The 16,275-nt window shown below is 37.9% G+C and overlaps 1 protein-coding gene across 1 annotated transcript in view; it reads right to left on the minus strand.

Annotated features, from left to right (window-relative positions):
- Positions 1-2,606: 2,606 nt before the first annotated feature.
- Positions 2,607-16,275, minus strand: part of mtbp (MDM2 binding protein) — a 37,264-nt gene continuing 23,595 nt past the window's right edge. Inside the window, exons 14-23 of the mRNA XM_084726305.1 lie at positions 14,751-14,909; positions 11,822-11,915; positions 11,579-11,737; positions 10,428-10,523; positions 9,986-10,249; positions 9,622-9,785; positions 7,696-7,808; positions 5,019-5,132; positions 2,794-2,859; positions 2,607-2,710 (exon numbers count right to left, since the gene is read on the minus strand). Coding sequence (XP_084582431.1) covers positions 2,672-2,710; positions 2,794-2,859; positions 5,019-5,132; positions 7,696-7,808; positions 9,622-9,785; positions 9,986-10,249; positions 10,428-10,523; positions 11,579-11,737; positions 11,822-11,915; positions 14,751-14,909 — 1,268 coding nt within the window. The 3' untranslated portion in view covers positions 2,607-2,671. The remainder of the gene's footprint in view (positions 2,711-2,793; positions 2,860-5,018; positions 5,133-7,695; positions 7,809-9,621; positions 9,786-9,985; positions 10,250-10,427; positions 10,524-11,578; positions 11,738-11,821; positions 11,916-14,750; positions 14,910-16,275) is intronic.

Consider the following 16,275-nt stretch of genomic DNA (forward strand, 5'->3'; position numbering starts at 1 on the left):
ATCTAATTCCCTACTGTAGCAGAAGACATAACACTGTTCTGAGGAACTACACTCACCCACTGAAGCCTTTTACACCTGTTGTCATGAATACAGATGTTCTGCTTTTCTTCCCACACAGATTAAATTGTTTCTCTGGCAAACAAACAAGTGTGAGTGGTACCTGGCTGAAACTGGACTCAGCCTATTTTTTACCATCTTTTTTCTTGTCTTTCATTTTGTCATCTCTATCAGTCAAAACACAAATCTCAAGACCGTGGCACCAGAACCTTACACAGCCATTAATGATATTTATTATGGTGCATATTCATTGCAACAAGCAGCAACAACAGAAGTAGTCACTGCTGTTTTCATTCAATGGGCCCACAGAACATGTCTGTGAATCATTTAGGGTCCTTGAATTAAAACTATGAAATGTCTGTTACAAAAGCATGATACACTAGAAGCTGTAATATTTGGTGGATTTGATGTTTCACAGAAATCCTTGAGCTCCAGTTTTGTGTTTTTGTACATAAAACTAATGCTGGGTTACCCTTATCACTAGTCCTTGATATAGTGATAAGTGGCAACATTTGGTTCCTTCTCCTCCGCACAGCCACATAGTATTTCCTTTTCCGGACATTTTCTAACAAGGATTTCGTGTGTGACGCAGATGTGTGAGGTACAATGTAAACTGTATTATCTCCTGTGTTAGTCCACTGTGATACAACCAGCACATACAGATAATACACTTTTATTATCTGCGCACACCCTGACATTCTGTGGTGCTCCCACACACTGACAGACACACACTCAGTCTGTTCCCACAAAAACATGCACAGTAAAAATGTCAGGTTAGGCAGTTTACATGGCCTTCAATACCCTCAAACTGAACACACTCTAAATTTGGATACAGTTGAATGTTGTTTCTCAACTATCAGCTGACTAGAAAGAAGCGATGTATGTTCAACATAGTGTCACTTGTCTACTTTTTTTTTAATACTTAAATTAGCAAATGACTCTGACACTAAAACTAGGTCGGTTTTTAGTCAGGCAATCACTTTGAACTCAGCACTTTTCTGACATATGACAGTAATTAAGTGATTTCCTAATCATCTCCAAGATGTTTCTTGAATAAACCATGTAATCTGATATAAAATTTAGGAAAAACCAACCCCCCCAACTGTTACTGCACATTAATACACAGCTTTGTTGAATACTCAATTGTTATTGGTCAATTCAGCATTTTAATGTTGCTTTTTCCTGAATGACAGACGTTGCTGTGGCAGTTTTGATCCTAGATTCTATAGGAGCAAGAATATCCTTTCAATAAATCAATAAAAATCATTTTAGGTGATTTTTCTGTCATACTATTTTTTTTTAAGTAAGTGGCCATGTAATAGGCAGAACAATGTACAGTGATTTGAATTATAAGTGAGGGATGATGTATAGTGAGCTGGTCATTATTGCAAAATAATGCATGCACTGCAATGCATGATCTCAAGGTTTATTTCACAATAATGAGCAACTTAAAGTTAACTATCCTTAATTTATAATCCAAATTAAGTACCAAAACACAGGCAACTTATTCTTGTTCATGAGCTGTCCTCACCTTATTTGTTTGAGCAGAACTTTGCTTCTCATGCATACTAAGATAGTTCAGTCAGTTTATTCATCCAGGTAATACAATGCCAAGTCAGAATAAAACTAGCCACAGTTGTGAAGTTGAAGCTTTTTGAAGTTCAACTTTACAAAAAACTAGATCATTTCATGTTGTCTTGGCATGAGGGGAAAGAGTGTTTTTGCCAGAAACCTGTAGCCAGCTTCTCTTGGAGAAAACAACACTGTGCCAGTAGTGAAACGTCTGGCTGCGAGGGCTGTATCTCATCAAGGGAATCCAGGAATCTTGTTCCTGATCAGTCTGTACTGATGACAAACAGGACAAATCTGACTGTCGGTGATAATCAGTGCTGCATAATGTGCTGCACTGCTACTGGCTTTGTTTTCACTGTCTGAATAACAGCTACCATCTAGACAGGACTGTTAGCCGTCAGCACTGATAATGTAAAACGTATTTCTTAGAGACAGCAGACACATTCACTTAGACACATACACTTTACCTCCTGCTCAGCCTGCAATCAGAAAGCTACAAACAAACTAAGACTCAAAAACACTTTATTGTGTTATTAACAGTAAAATGTATATCACAAAGATAAAATATGTACATTCATAAGGCTGTAAAATAATTATTATATTTAGAAACAAAATGAACAAGTGGGCAAGGTTTTAAAATCATGTTTGAAAGCAGCTACAAAGACAAGATGACTGAAACTTGAAGCCAACATCAAAGCCCTGGTGGCCTCTCAGTGGCTGTAGCCAGAGCCGAGTGTACTTCTGTTTGGCACTAGAGCAGTGGGAATGTGTCAGAATAGACACTAGCTAAAAAAAAAAAAAAAAAAATAATACATCTGAAAAAAAAAAAGATATGTTGCTTTATGATCGCCTTAGTGAAAGAAAATTAAATAAAGGATTATGTTCATTAAAACAGGCTTAATGTAACAATTTAAAACTAATCAGGAAAGCTTAAAAAGTAAACACTCATAAATGTGTGGAAATGTGAAACAATGCAGTTCTTTATGAAACAAAGTAACATATCAAGAAAGACATTTTTTCCATTTTATCTTTAAGAGGGCCTTTACTTCTTTGAGGTCTTCTCCAAAACCCAGTCAATGACCTGATGAAAACACAAAATGAGCTTTAGCAGGTTCGGGTTAAGGAAAAACCAAGTGGAGAACAGTTGGTATTTGGTGGTGTTACCTGTTTGACGTTGCTGCTGGCTGCCTTCTTCATCTCGTCATGGAGACCCCGAGATGTCTTCAGATCCTGAGATCAAGCAACAGAAGAGGATGATCACTCATACTGACATAGTACAAGACACACTCACGTGGGCTTTGCATCATACACATCCAACATTTTGGGTCACAGCTGAACAGATTTTTTACTGAGAAAAGACTTAGGTAGAAAGAAAAAAGATATAGTCAGTCAGCTAATTAAGCATTTTAAGAAACAGTGGTGTAAAGAAACCAAGTCAATCGTACTCCACTACATTTATGTGACAGCTGTAGTTACTCACTACAGATTAAGATTTCACAAAGAAAAAAATACAATGAGTTGTAATAGAGTGGCTATTTGTCAATAATCAAAGGGAAACAGTTGAAATCAACATGCAACTGCTGACCAAATCAGGTGCTGCTGCAATTACCACACAGTTGTGTGGCAGTGTGCTTTTTTGTGCTTCAGAACGCCACCGCTGTGAAGCAATCAAATAAATAATTGCTCACTTGACCACCACTGCACTTCCTCTCTCTCTCTCTCTCTCTCTCTCTCTCTCTCTCTGTCTGTCTCTCTGTCTCTCTCTCTGTCTCTCTCTCTGTCTCTCTCTCAAACAAGCGGATACAAACCAAAGGAAGCTTCTTGATATCACTAAGGTAGACAGAGATATTAAAGTTAAAGCTAAGTACACAAAATAAACCAAGCGAGGACACAACTGTAAGACCATCATTGTTTGGCTCATGACTTCCACCTGGATAGTGCCCAGTTTCAGAGATATTTCAGGAGGTTTTGGAGCAGTCTGAACGCTGGGTTGCGTTTCTCCACAAATTAATTCTATTTCAACTTTCTGCCACAGTCTGCTGCATGTTTTTCAGCATCCCCCGTTACCCCCACTGCAGCAGCCTAAGTGCATCATTCCAGACAAATGAATGGAAGACAGTCGTTTTGGTCACAACGGCTAATTGGGTCTGAATACAGCCTAAATTATATGCAGGCAAAGGAAGTCTATTGTCGATTAGGAAATATTTGTGTTGTTTGGGAGGTTTTTCCTGGCAAGCAAGCAAACGCTTGATCCGTTTGTCTTGCTTGGATAAAAGAAAAAAGAGATGCTGCCAGGTCCACATAGGTCCTACACGGCGAGATGCCGGCAGTGCTGCCAAATTCTTCCAAACCAAAGAATTTGCAAAAAATAATACAATCTAATTGAAGAAAACATAAAGATTAAATCAAACACTATGTATAAATTATATATAGCTAATACACTACCCAACTGTACAAGTAGATACAATAAGCTTCTCCTTGACCAGGTGTAACATGACAATATACATCAATTCATCAGTAATAATAATCGATTTATATAATATATTAAGTATAAGGTATAGTAAGACCCTGGAATGTGCCAGTCTGCATAGCGAGTACTTTGATTTTGGTTATTTGAATTATCGCTGATAATTTATGGACTTTTACCAAGAAAATTTTGAAGGCAAGAATTTACTTGTAGAAAGTACTTATACATTGTTGTAGTTACTTTCACTTTAAGCTGGGGTATTTTTGTTGCCAATGGCCAAAACTTTCGTAATAACCTTTGAGCATAATGTAATTAAAGTGGTCTGAGAGAAAACTAGACTGCTGCTCCTTGTCTTGGTTTGGTTCTCAGATCCAAGAGAAAATCCAGTCCATTACAAGAGACTTTGGCCAATCACAGGTCAGTAAGATAGTTGATTAAGACATTCCTGAAATAAAAAGATGTGCCTTTAATCTTGTCACAGCGACTGTTCTGAGGAAACACCATAAATTACTGTGAGGAATCATCTGTCTCATTCCTAAAGCGTACTGGGAATGAGACTCAACAATCAACTATCTTTCTCTATAATCTATTACTGCAGCTTTAAGTAAAGGTTTTAAATATTTCTGCTGGCAAGTCAGGGAGTTTTTCCACATTGTTTATATTCTATCAAACAAAAACACCTGATAAGAATTTACAAGGTGGCACAAGAGAAAATAGGTGGAAATGTGGATATTGGCAAAAATAGCAAAAAGACAAATGGCGTCTTCAAACTGTTCCTATTATCATGTTAATTTGTTGTGAGGATCTAAACAAAACACAGCATATGTTCCAAAACTGCAGCACGAGTCCTGCATACATAGAAGCACACAAATAAAGAAAGAGGGGGTGGTGCCGACTGTGTGTGGGCAGTAAAAAGACTAACCTTGAGATAGAATTTGGAGATATCAAACAGTCTTTTGCTGCAGGCCTCAAAGCACTCATGCTCAGCAGTGATCCCATGCTGTTTGAGTGTTTTAGCTACTACCTCCAGCAGCATCTGAGAACACACAAGACACACACACACAATTTCATATCAGCACAATTGTCATTAAATCTTCATTAACTGCATTAAATGTATTTGTGTTTATTCCCTGACCACCTGATGCTAAAAGTTCACAGAAACTAACTGCTCTCTATTTAAAGGAAGGGATGTCTAAACGTCTTGACTTTGGGGACATCCTTGCACAGAATTGCATGCCTTTACATTCAGAGTGTGAGCAGGTACAAACATACAAATATTTCACTGGTAGCATCGTCAGGGAAAAGACATTCCTGAAATAAAAAAGATCTGCCTTTAATCTTGTCACAGCAACTGTTCTGAGGAAACACCATAAATTATTGTGACGAATCATCTGTGCCACTCAGTCTCATGAGGAGGAGAAAGGCAGCTTTTAATCTCTGTCCCGAATAAACTGCTATCATTATTTCTGAATAGGACCAACTGTTCTTTCCTATACTCGGGTTTGGATGATAAGCCTGTTTGCATAGTAATCACAAATCAGAACAACTCAAGGTCGGGATGCAGATTGGGAGCTGAACGTGGGACAGAGGAAACGGTGCGCTGGCACGTGTATTTGTGCACTCGTGCATGTATCTACGTATGCGTTGCTGTCATAGCACATACTGTACAAATACGCCAAAGATGAGAGTGTAAAGTGTGTGTGTGTGTGTGTGTGTGTGTGTGTGTGTGTGTGTGTGTGTGTGTGTGTGTGTGTGTGTGTGTGTGTGTGTGTGTTTGTGTGGAGGCAGACAGCAGGCGATATGATAGTAGTTGTTAAAGTGCACCTGCCATGACATTATAATTCAGCCCACACATTCAGTGACCGCATACAAAAAGGCAAAACATTTATCTTCACTGGAGCTGTTGCACAACTCTGTCTGTCTGCCAGCCACTTTGTCTGTGTGTGTAAAGTTTGTGGTGAGTGGGGGAAATAAACAATCAGCTGTTTTCAGATTTTAGTAGAAATAGTAAACATTAATTATTGCAAATATTACAGGAACACTATTTTTATGTCTCTGTACAGTTTTACAATATACTGTAGTGAAACATACTAAAGGCAACAACCCAGACAGTGGTTAGGGATTTAATAATTAATCATTGATCTCTGTTAAGACTTAAACAGGTGACAACCAACAATGATTGTTTTGTGGACTAATTCTCCAGAACGTGTGTTTGATTTTGTTCTGGCTTGTTAGAAATGGCGATAATTATGCCAGATTTACCTTTATTTTGAGAAAGCAATCATTTCGAGCAGGAGCCTTATTGTTTTATTATTAAGGTTATTTATGCTTCAGAAATTTCATAAAATTTTCATATAACTAATGTGCTGTTAGAATTGTTTAAATAAAACTTGCACAGAGAAAATGAGGTGCATTTTTGATTAATTGATTGTTAAGGCTAAGGATTGGTTAAGGAAAATCCACTGTTCCAGTTTTATTTTGTTAGTCACAAGGGTGTACCTTTTTCCACATCAAACAGAGGCAGAGTGACCACAGCGGGCCAGCAAACAAGGCTCTTTATCTGTTTTTAGCGCTAGATACTGAGGCAATGCTAATGTTATATTAGCATTAACAATATTATGAAGAGTGTAGATCTGTTCTATGTGAAAAGTTCCCTGAGATAACTTCTGTTATGATTTGGAGCTACATAAATAAAACTGGCCTGGCTTGACGTGAGCTTGTTGACCTACTGGAGCCCTGATGGGTGCTGAAATATAATGTTTAGTGCGAGAGAGGGCATGCATTTTACATGACTGACTAAGAGGAAACTTTCTGCCTGAAGAATGCATATTTTAAATTCTTCCTCACATTGTTCATGGTTTTAAAATCACAGCTTATAATAAATTTGCAATACATATCTCATTTTTCAGTTTGTCAGGTATGAAATAAAAGGTACTTTTACAACAGCTCTAACAGTGATTTTTTTTTTCAGGAAACTTGGTCAAAAAATTGTGATAATACTGTTTACAGTGATTTATCTTGGCCAAAATAGCCACAGCATGAAAATTTGATACCTGCACAGCCCCAGTCATAAACCAAACAGTCGGAAATACAAAAATAATAAAACTGAAGTTCTAATAAACCCTAGTTCCTTTATTTACTTGGTTAACCAGGGGAAAAGTTATTTTTCTTTACACTGACATTTTAACATCAGTCTCTAGCTGCTATGAATGTCTGCTGCCAAAGTGCCTCCTTGCGTGAAACTTAAACCCACTTAACCTTTAACTCTGTTACATGAAGCAAAAACCTTTATTTAGCTCATAAATAAACCAAAAATCTTGCAACACTTTATTTGTCAGAAGTCCACAGTAAGTGCTCTCCATTATCCCTGTGAACCTCTGTGTGAACGTCAGCGTGCTAGAAATCCTCAAGCAAACAAGTTTGGCATGCCATGATAAGGACTTGTTTCCAAGGTAACAGCTACAATTATTTTATTTTATTTGTCAAAATGTTTAAAGCTTGAATGTGTTCACAAAAAAGCAGACAATCTTTGTATGCTTGTTAATAATCACAAAAGATTTCCAGTCCTTTCAGAATAAGACACACATACAAACACTCACTCTGTTGTGTTTTTGGGAGCGTGACTCTTTGGCAGTTTTGTCGTCTGTTTGTCCATGATGTGTCTTCTGCTGTTGAGGTTGAGGTTTATCAGCAAAGGGAAGAGTCGCCAAAGCTGGGGGGACAAATGTGAGGAAAATGAATAAGGTTTCACCATCATGGCAGTACAAATCCAATACATACAACACACCTGAGAGCAACAAGACCTAAAAGAAAAAAAACAACATATAACTAAAAAAAAATCCTAATTAGATTAGAGATGGACAGATATATATTTAATCAAACTGAGACAAGGTCTGAGGAGTTCCTGAAAAGAGTCACTACCGTCAAAATCCATGTATTTAACAGGTCTTTAGAAGTTTTTGTTGAAGGAATTTGAAAGGCTTGCAGTTTAATTTGAATTAAATAAAAATATTTATATAATCTATTCTAAAAAGGATCCATCTAAAGGATGCTGTTCTGCGATGATGTGAAAAAAGGACTAAAAGGAGGAGATCATTCGCAAATCCCCTCTGATATGAAAGGATTTGTAAGTCATAATTGCGCAACTTAATTGGTATCTTTACACTGACAAAATCACATTTCACAAGAAATTTTAGTCTGTACATTTATATTAATGAAAATATGATATAAAAAATCAGTTTATTATTAAATATGATATTATAAATTTGTGGTGAGAAGATATGGCAGATAATGTTGGCTAGGAGTTTCTAGCCTGACTTTTTTCCTCCCACTCCAAACACACAAATCCAGGGCTTGACTTTTAACCATTTCCAGCCACTTGCCCTTTGGGCAAGTAGCAGAAATGTTTTAGTTCCCGGAACAGAAAATGTAGGTCTATTAAAAATAAATAAAAATTGACAGTGATTTGGACACTGATAGTATACCTTAGTAAGATTTAAATGCAGAAATTTACTTCTAGTGCAGCGTTATGACAGTGAGGTTTGTATTAGTACTCCTGATTAATTAATGGATCAAATGACCACTACTAATACCCAATATTTCCACATCTGGTTAGCACACCCACAGCCAAATTACTCCTGTGTGTTAGTGCCCAAGCCATCCCCTTTAAGGAAGGTTGCTTTGTGGGTAACCTGTGTGTGTGACAGTGGTCTGGAGGGGTTGGTTGTGAGAGTGAACTAGCTAGTTAGCAGCTGTCAGTTAAGCTTAAGACAATTAAAATAGCCCAAAACCAGAGGTCTCCCAAATAGGTTCTGGAGCTGCAGAGCTCAAATGAGCTATAATGTTTTCTCTTGTGATTTTTTTTTCTGCCAATGGTGAAAAACATCCCAATAACTCTAACAAACAGTGGCTAACAAACCCGCTTTGAGTTCAGTGCAGCCGACAGCTCTACAGACATGCAATTGCAACTTCGTGGCATTTCATAAAAAAATCTTAAGCAGCAGCAGCAATACATATAACATTATATAACAGAAACAATGGCCAGTTTTAGGTGGCTTGAGAAATGCTGTATGCAAAAAAAAAAACAACAGGGCCACTAGTTATTTCACTGTGCAGTGCATTTGGGATCAGAACCACCACAGTCAGAAAACAAACATCAAATGTATTTTTCAGTTGCCTGATTGGACAACAGCATGAGGCATTCTACTTGCCCAAACACAGAGTTTTCCTGCCCTGGGCAAGCATTAATGTCGAGCCCAAGTTACTGTTAAATTCATGGACATAAAGGAAGTCTATTTGACAACAGGACCCAGGATATACTGTCTTATATCTTAAGGAAGAAGAGCTACTAACTTCTTCTTTGATTTTCATTCATTCTGTCCCGTTCTATCTCAACTCTACTCTGTTGGTCATACAGGACACAGTATGTTATCCAGATACATCTTCTAATTGTTGCTCAGTGTATAAGTAATACCATGGACTGTAAAACGGTCCCTTCCCACTAATACTTGAGTGTTTCTGCTTACCTGAGGATGTCCGTCTCGCTGCTGAAGAGGGAGCGGGGCTACTGGAAGAAGAGGTGGACTGGGACCTGTTTGGCTGCTGTCGTAGAGACCTAACGGTGGGGTGAGTCCCACTGCTGCCACTGCTCTGAGAACAGAGGGAGTCACTGCTCTCAGACTTAACCAGCCTGGTGAACAGACAAAGGCACAAACATAGTAAACATCACGCACACTTATGACATATTTTTGTACCTTAGTAATCATTTATGATTATTCAATTATTGATTGCTAATGTGGTCAACTGTCAGTTAAGGCAAATGTGCAAAATTTGCAATCATAATTTATACTCTTTCTTGATGCTGGCCAGAAGCATCATACACTGCCATACCTCTTGCGAGGATAACCTCCAATAATGTCTGTGTCCCATGACCGGCGCTTGAGTCGTGCAACATCAGCATTCTGCAGAGTCTCTCCATCAGGCACACTTCCTGGTTCTGATATCACAGCAGGGGAGGGTGCAGGGCTGAGGGCGAAGGGGAGGGCACAGGGCTCCTTGGAACAGGTAGTTTGAGTCTCGTACCGAATCAGACGGGACTGCAGTTTTACAAAGGCCTGGTCCCTGTCCAAGGACCGCTGGTTGTCCAGGCAGAACCTGGAAGAACAAATCAAACTAATTAAAAATTAAAACTATAATAATCATTAATAAAGAAATAATGCGTCTGGTTACTGTCTGACCTTCTGCTGATCATATAAATTTTTCAAAGCTGCCTGCAATGTATGATACCAGTTATTGCAGCCAAACAGTCTCTGTATAGTTTAAAGAAACTTACTCTATGCCATGGTAATGTGACGCTGAGGCTTTGTTGAAGGGCATCTGGCTGACTCTCCGGGGAGAGAGGTCTGGTGACAACTGAAACACATTATTACTGAACAGACAGAGAGAGGAGGGGTGGCGGGGCAGAGAAAGAGAGAGACAAGGAGGAGAAACAAATAAAGAGTTTGTCAAAGAAAATTAATCAGTTTCATTATTAAACCACCAACACATATTTTACTCATTAAAAGCACAAACACGGTTTGGCCTGACAGGATTATTAGCACTAACTGATGACTGCTCTGCTCCAGATTAATGTTTTCTTCAACCCAACTCAATATTTTTTCAAGAAAGGTTGTAAGCTCAATGTAGCGAGCCAACGATCATAATCAAATCCTCATCATGACCTCATTAATGATTTGTCATTCAGAGGCATTTAAAACAACACAGATACGGTTTAACTCACTACAGTATGTGTCTGCGTGTGTGAAGGCCTGGTTACAGTATGTTTACAAGCTTCACTCATTTCTTGTCTGGCTTTCCAAAGTGAGCACTATCTTAACTTTCATGTCAAGTGTAACAACACATGATGTAATAAGATGACAAAATGTAATAAATTGTCACTTCATTATGTAATAACACCTGTATTTCATAATAAACAGCTTGAATGCAATATGAAATAAATTTCCTCACATTTTCTAATAAATCATTATATACTGCAGCAGTATTATGTAATAACCAACCAAAAATCACTGCAACAGCAATTTTTCCTCCTATGCATTCTAGTATGAACCATACTGACACCATTAATTTAGTAGATTAGTGTCTTTCAATAGCCAAAACTAGTGTCCATGTTTTCCTCAGCTTTATAGAAACTGTAGTTGAGGGTTTGTTGAGCTGCATGATACTGACATGCATGCACATACACATAGACGCACGCACGCGCACACACACATGCACACACACACACACACTTTATTTACAAACAAGCATCCCAGCATTACAAAAAGAATTAATATCACACCCAAGCTGTTTATCATAAAATGCAGCAGATTATCACAAAATTCAGATGTTATTACATAATGAAGTGAAAATTTTGTTGATTTTTTACATAATGTGCTGATACAAGGTGCTACTCAGCTTGGTACCAGAAAAGATGATTGAACCTACCCTCTATTGATAGCCAGTGGCTGTAGCTCCCCGGTAGGCAGGCCCTCAGGTGTGAAGTGTTTTAGAAGTTCTTTGGCGTCCAATAAAGCAGCCGAGCCCTTTTGACTGTCTTTCGGACCCAGGAGATTGTCACTGGAGCCTGGACCTAACAGACCAAATCTAAGGCAAACAAAATGCACTTTAGATCAAACACAAGTAAATTAAGAATGGAAGTTGTCATTTGTCTGTTTGAATCTCACTCACTTCCTCTTCTGTCGTCTCCTCTGCAGGTTCTCTATGTTGTGGAGGACACTCCTCTCAGGCCAGTCAGACTGCAGGTGAGAAACTGTCTGAAAACCTAAAACGACAAAACCACAAGGCTTAGTTGGTCAGAGCTGTTGTTCCCACTCATAAATTTGGAAATCCCCTCCAAGTAAGAACCATCATCTGTCAGTGGGGGTCTTGCATGAAACATTTTTGTTTGTCTTCAAGGCACTGATTTAAAACACGACCAAGAGTTTAAAACCAGACTAATCGTCTCCCTCTTCTTCAAAACAGTTTAAAGACAAAAAGTTTGATTTCAAGTGAAACTGCAACTTCAGACACAAAAGTACACTGAGCCTTCAAGTCTGAATAGAAAGATATTTAGATGTGTGTATAAGGCTTTATTCGTCTGATATGGACATGACCAAAAATACAAAGTAACTGCTCCCCTTTTATTCTGCTTGACACAGCTTGATCCATAAGGCTGGAGCTCACAGTAATTTTAAAATGCTGATGGAAGAGCTTTTACAGCCTCTTAAAAGATACAGACTTTAGCATAGCCAAGAAAAAAAAAGAGTAAGATGTTATCTAGGTGGCTTGATATTGTAGAACAGTGCAGACACTACCCAGTTTACAGACACACAGACAACTGGAGTATTTCAATTTCATGCAACTTTATACTTCTACTCTTTTACATCTAAGAGGCAAAATATTGTACTTCACTACATTAATATGTCAGCTTTAGTTACTAGTTAATTTTTAGATCACAACTGTTTAGTGAAAGCCATGTACTCTGCCCACAAAAAGTATTCACCTCCCTTGGATTTCCCCCCTTCTAATTGCTTTTATATGTGGAATCATGGTCAATATAATTTGTCTCTTTTGATAGAAAAATTACTTTTAATTTATGCACTGTAAGTTAAGGATCTGAATATTTCTCCCACCGCTGATGGATTACCACAGTTATGCCTACTTTCACTTGAGCCAGGTCAACATACTGAACTCTTGGCAGAAACCTGGACAGATAAAATCTCAGCATCTAAAATATCATAACTCTGCACTTTTCTTGTGTTTGGCCAGGAAGACTGTATGTTATCTCAAAGAGCACAGAAATGTGATGAAACTGTACAGCAGGTTCACTCTCGAGATGAGGGCGTTTCATTCACACAGCAATGGCCTGAGGTGATTAAGTGTGTTATATGAAGAGACTGAAGCTCTCCGGCAGCAGTTTAACAGCCCCCACAAAGTCATTCCCACCTTTAGGCGATGTTTTGCGAGAGCTGTTTATGCTATAAACGACATTCCCATCTCCAGAGCAGAAGGTGGGTAAGGATTATGGAAAATACCTGATTTGCAACTTAAAATGTATGTTTCTACATCTATGCACCTATCATCACTTCTAACTGGCTCACCTCTTGCCAAATTCAAGTATATTCATGTGAGGTCCTGCAGAGCTGAATACATGTAAATGGTCCAAAACACGAAATTTATTAGTCTGTTCCTGTCTCTTCTAATACAACAACACTATAAACATTATGACAGACAATGTTGTGCAGAGGCTCCAAAAATAATTGGCAAATAATGTCACAGCATTTATGGCACGAAAACTGCTTGACATGCGGGTCTATTAGCCCCACAGCTATATTTTTAAAACTAGCATCACCCTCACTGTGCACATTTAGCTCTGGCTGCAGGCTGGGACTCATTTTATTGCTTACAATTTATTTGCCTATTATTAGCTGGCATTGTTTCCTTAAACTGTCATCCAATGAATGGGTGTGAAGTGAATACTGATGCACTGCTGTGTGACAATTAACAGCCAAGTCTACAGGTATCACATTTGCTCAGTCTGCCAGATCCGCCCGGGGGTCCCGCAGTTATAGATGATCTACCTGTTACGATTGGCTGTATGTCATAAAGTAGCACAGAAGACGGATGCTGTGTAGAAACAAACAGAACTCATGGCACAAAGCTAATTTAAGTGCTGTAACATTACTTTGAAATTGTTGAGGACTTGATTTTTGTAAAAGACAATATTTTAAGTTAGATTAGTTAGCTATTTAACATTGGCTAAGGTTAGAAAACAAACTAAGACCACAGAGAACTCTCTACAAAATTAAAGCTTATAAGATCCAGTACATCTTTAGGTTTCATCAACATAATATGTGATAAATGACAGTAAAACAAATGAAAGAAAATAATAACTAAAAATAAATCTTGTTCTTAACAGGGCCACAACCATAGCTCATTCCAACATATAGCCAATAATAATGTGTTACACATGGCATCCATGCACTTTCTGACTTACAGTCAAAAAATGTATATGTGATCTGTAAACACAGGACACTAAGCATTTTTGACAGGCTGGGCACTGGTACCTACACAGAGATATCAAGAAATTTTGACAACAATGATATTTCCCTCCAGGTGTTAAGAACTACAGGAAGTGTAAACAAACCTGTGGTAAAAATAGCACAATCGCTGGAAGTTACATGTAAGTACAATCCTTTACTAACACATCTAGAGTCGATTCAGCTGTTTTAAACTTTGCATCTGAAATGCACTTGTTAACAAAACACTGCAAACACTTAACACTGTAGCTTATTTGGGCTTTTAAAAATGCTGTAAAACAAGGCTAGAAATGAGGGTAAACATACATGCACATTCCCCAAGTTGGAATTTTGCTGTGAATTCAGCATTTTTTTAAATACACATTTGATGAAAAGACTTTTAAACGTAAAATTTTTGGTGTCAATTTGAAATCTGACACATTCAATAATAACTTCAGAAAATTGCCAATGACGAAAATGTTATTTAAGGGGAAAAACAGAGGGGTAAAACATGAAAACACTTGGGCGACCTGCTGACAAATTTACAATATGTATGTATCTACTGTAGCTTTGAATGGACATGTTTGTTTGTTTCTTACCCGAGTTCTTGGCGGCTGTGCTCTCCTGCTTGTCTGTCAGAAAGGTGGCAGCAGAGGGCAGACTCCAGTCCATCATCTTCAGATATTGCTCCCTGGCCAGACTCAGAATGAGCTTCAGGTCATTTACAGGTATTGAGGTTGATGTTTCTTCTTTCTGTCCTGGACACACAAACAGAGGCTGATTTTCATTTTGGTAGCATCTCAGATTTAGTTTTTGGTAAATTTGTTAAACTTCGTAGAATGGAGGAAGATTTCAGCTTCTGCTGTGTTCTTCTTAATGAGTGGTTTGTTTGTTCTCTTTTAACAGGACTGTATTGTTTTGGGGTTTTTTTCAAAGCAGCACTAGGTAATTATATATGTTAATATATACAGGATAACACCAGCGCATATGGCTAGGCAATAATCAACCAAACCATACATCCTGAACCCCTCATGAACCTCAGGTGATTTTATAAATTTTATTTTATTTATTGTTATGATATTTTACCAATTAATTTATTAATACATGCATCTGTAGACCACCTCTTCAAAGCATTTACCTCCTTACTGAAATAAATGGGGCAATTAACCATGGATTAAGTAGTAATTTTGAATACTAGTCATCTATAAATCATTACATATGGAACGCTGGGTTAAACATAAATAAAGACAGAATGTAATTATTTGCAAATACTTTTCAATATATATTCAATTGAATATAGTACAAAGGCAAGATTAAATGTTCAGGTCATATACTTGATTGTTTTGGTTTGGTTTTTTTGTAAATACACACTCATTGGGATGGGACAGGGACAACCAAAGACTGGTAAAGCTGCGGAATGCTTTAAAAACATCTGTTTGGAACATCTGACAGGTAAACCGGTTACTTGGGAAACATGTGATCATGATGGGGTATGAAAGGGGCATCCTCAAAAGGGTGGGTCAAGAGTGTGTGGGAAAATGGTTCAACAATTTTCAAAACAGTATTTCTCAATGCACAACTGAAGGAATTTAGGAATTTCACCATCTACAATCCAGCTGAAAAGCCACCATTGAATGTCTGTGACCTTTGACCCCTTAGGCGTCACTGCATTAAAACCTGACATGCCTGTATAGAGGATATTATCTTTTGGGCTCGGGAATACTTCTGAAACCTGTCGTCAGAAAATGCAGTTTGTCTCTGCATCTATAAATGTAAGTTAAGACAATGCAAAGCAAAAGCCATTTATCAACAATATCCAGAAATGCTGCCGACTTCTCTGGGCCTGAGCTCATCTGAGGTGGACTGACACAAAGTGGAAAACAATTAGTGTCCTCAGTTTCCAAATGCTTACTGAGTGTTGTTTAAAGAAAAGTTCATGAAACACAGCAATACACAAAACATACCCCTGTGACACCTTTTATCATTTTGAACATTAAATATCTTGTCTTTGTCCTGTTTTGAATTTGCTATATTTTGAAAGGGATTTGCAAATGAATTATTGTATTCCTTTTTATTTACATTTTACAAAGCATCCCAACTTTGTTGGAATCTGGGTTTTAACTC

The sequence above is a fragment of the Lutjanus erythropterus genome, chromosome 9 (assembly GCF_056507025.1).
Source record: "Lutjanus erythropterus isolate fLutEry1 chromosome 9, fLutEry1.hap2, whole genome shotgun sequence".
Taxonomy (NCBI): Eukaryota; Metazoa; Chordata; class Actinopteri; order Lutjaniformes; family Lutjanidae; genus Lutjanus; species Lutjanus erythropterus.